This window comes from Otolemur garnettii, unplaced genomic scaffold (genome assembly GCF_000181295.1).
Source record: "Otolemur garnettii isolate 467f Iridium unplaced genomic scaffold, OtoGar3 scaffold00031, whole genome shotgun sequence".
In the NCBI taxonomy this organism is placed as follows: domain Eukaryota; kingdom Metazoa; phylum Chordata; class Mammalia; order Primates; family Galagidae; genus Otolemur; species Otolemur garnettii.
In genome coordinates this window covers 13,425,912-13,427,618 of record NW_003852426.1, presented here as the reverse complement: position 1 = coordinate 13,427,618, position 1,707 = coordinate 13,425,912, and the positions used below count along the sequence as shown (strand labels likewise).

The 1,707-nt window shown below is 35.5% G+C and overlaps 1 protein-coding gene across 1 annotated transcript in view; it reads right to left on the bottom strand.

Annotated features, from left to right (window-relative positions):
- The window catches only part of BICRAL (BRD4 interacting chromatin remodeling complex associated protein like), a 50,856-nt gene that overhangs the window by 9,533 nt on the left and 39,616 nt on the right, over positions 1 to 1,707 (bottom strand). Inside the window, exon 9 of the mRNA XM_023512885.1 lies at positions 1,526 to 1,620. Within this exon, the coding sequence (XP_023368653.1) occupies positions 1,526 to 1,620 (95 nt within the window). The remainder of the gene's footprint in view (positions 1 to 1,525; positions 1,621 to 1,707) is intronic.

Here is a 1,707-nt window from a genome sequence, read left to right as displayed (position 1 = left end):
CAACCTCCAACTCTTGGGCTTAGGTGATTCTCTTGCCTCAGCCTCCCAAGTAGCTGGGACTACAGGTGCCTGCCATAACGCCCGGCTATTTTTTTGTTGCAGTTTGGCCAGGGCCAGGTTTGAACCCGCCACCTTTGGTATATGGGGCCGGCACTTTACCCACTGAGCCACAGACGCTGCCCTTAATTTTTTTTTACAGGTAATTTACACATTAGTACAGTATTCAAAAGGCACTACAGGCACCTAAAAAGGAAGCCTCCCTTCTTTGCCTCCCCTGTGCACCCACCACTACCCAGTGCCTCTCCCTGGGCTGCCTGCCTAGCAGTTTAAGATAGTCTAGGTACACAAAAGAATATATATGCTTCCTTATTTATTTCTGCACACAAATTGTAGCTACTGTATACTTCTGTACCTTTCTTCCCCCTCCCCTTTTCATTAGGATGACTTTTTACTTTATATTCTGCTATACCTTAATTATGATTTTATTAAAAATTTCCTTTTTAGTAAGGCCTTCCTGTTAAGAGAATCAAATCTTAAATTATACTTCTGGGTCTTATTTAGCCTGAAAATTCATGGCAGATATAAGATAATTTGACCAAATAAGTGGCCCTCTCCTCACATTGAGATAATCATTTCTGATGTCTCAGAGTTTTATTTCAGAAATAGTTGTCAATATGAGAACAACTATAATAGATGTTGGTGGCATAAGTTTAAGTAAATATCTGTTTTTAAGTAAATATGCACGGAATTTATTATATACCACACATTAATAATATAGTTCAATAAATCTCCCACACTGCATTTTCAAAGTTGATCTCAAATTGAAAATGACATATAACAGACCAATTTATAGGTTAGAGTGCATATGATTTTAGAACTGCTTCTAAAATCTCAAAATAAGTTTTGTCCTTCTATCATTTCTTGAGGTATCGTCCTCCTTTCTCCAATTAACTGATGCTTCAAAACTAATTTTAGTTTTTATTTAGTGTGATGAAAATGTTCTAGAATTAGATGGTTGTGATGGTTTCACAACCCTGTGAATATACTAAAAACCATCTAGTTGTAGACTTTACAATTAAATATGAATTTGATAGTATGTTAAAAGTCTCTCAATTAAAAACAAAATTAATTTTAACAGCTGTTATCAGCCCTTCTTTTCAACTTTGGGTTGGTGAAAAGCCACAGCCAGTATCAGTGTGGCGGTGGGTCAGATAGTCTTGGCCTGAATAACAGCCCTGTAATGATGCTACAAACTTTTAGATGAACTTGGGAGAGTTACTTAACTTAATCTCTAGTTTGCTCATTTGTTAAAAGACAAAACAAGAGTACTGATCCACCAAGTACAGCAATGTTAACTGATGTTTTTGTAGTACTAGCTAAAGGTTAATTTTACTACAATCTTAAATATTTGTGCCTTTTAAACTGTGTTCTGAAAATATAATTCCTTGAATTTTTTTCCTCTGATTTAGTGGCTGTGACCTGTGGAGTTTTAAAAAACAAATATGCTCAGTAGCATGACTTTTACCATGGCGTCTTCTAGGAGAAGGCATCTGTATTTGTTAAGCATAGCTTGGGTCCTTTTTAGGAGCTGAGTGGCAACTGTTTCAAATTCATTGTCCACTTTAAAAAGAGAGAGAGAGAAATAGTAAGAAAGTGTAAATCACTTACTAAGTCTTTAATTTCTTTCTTTCTTTTTTTTTTTTTTTT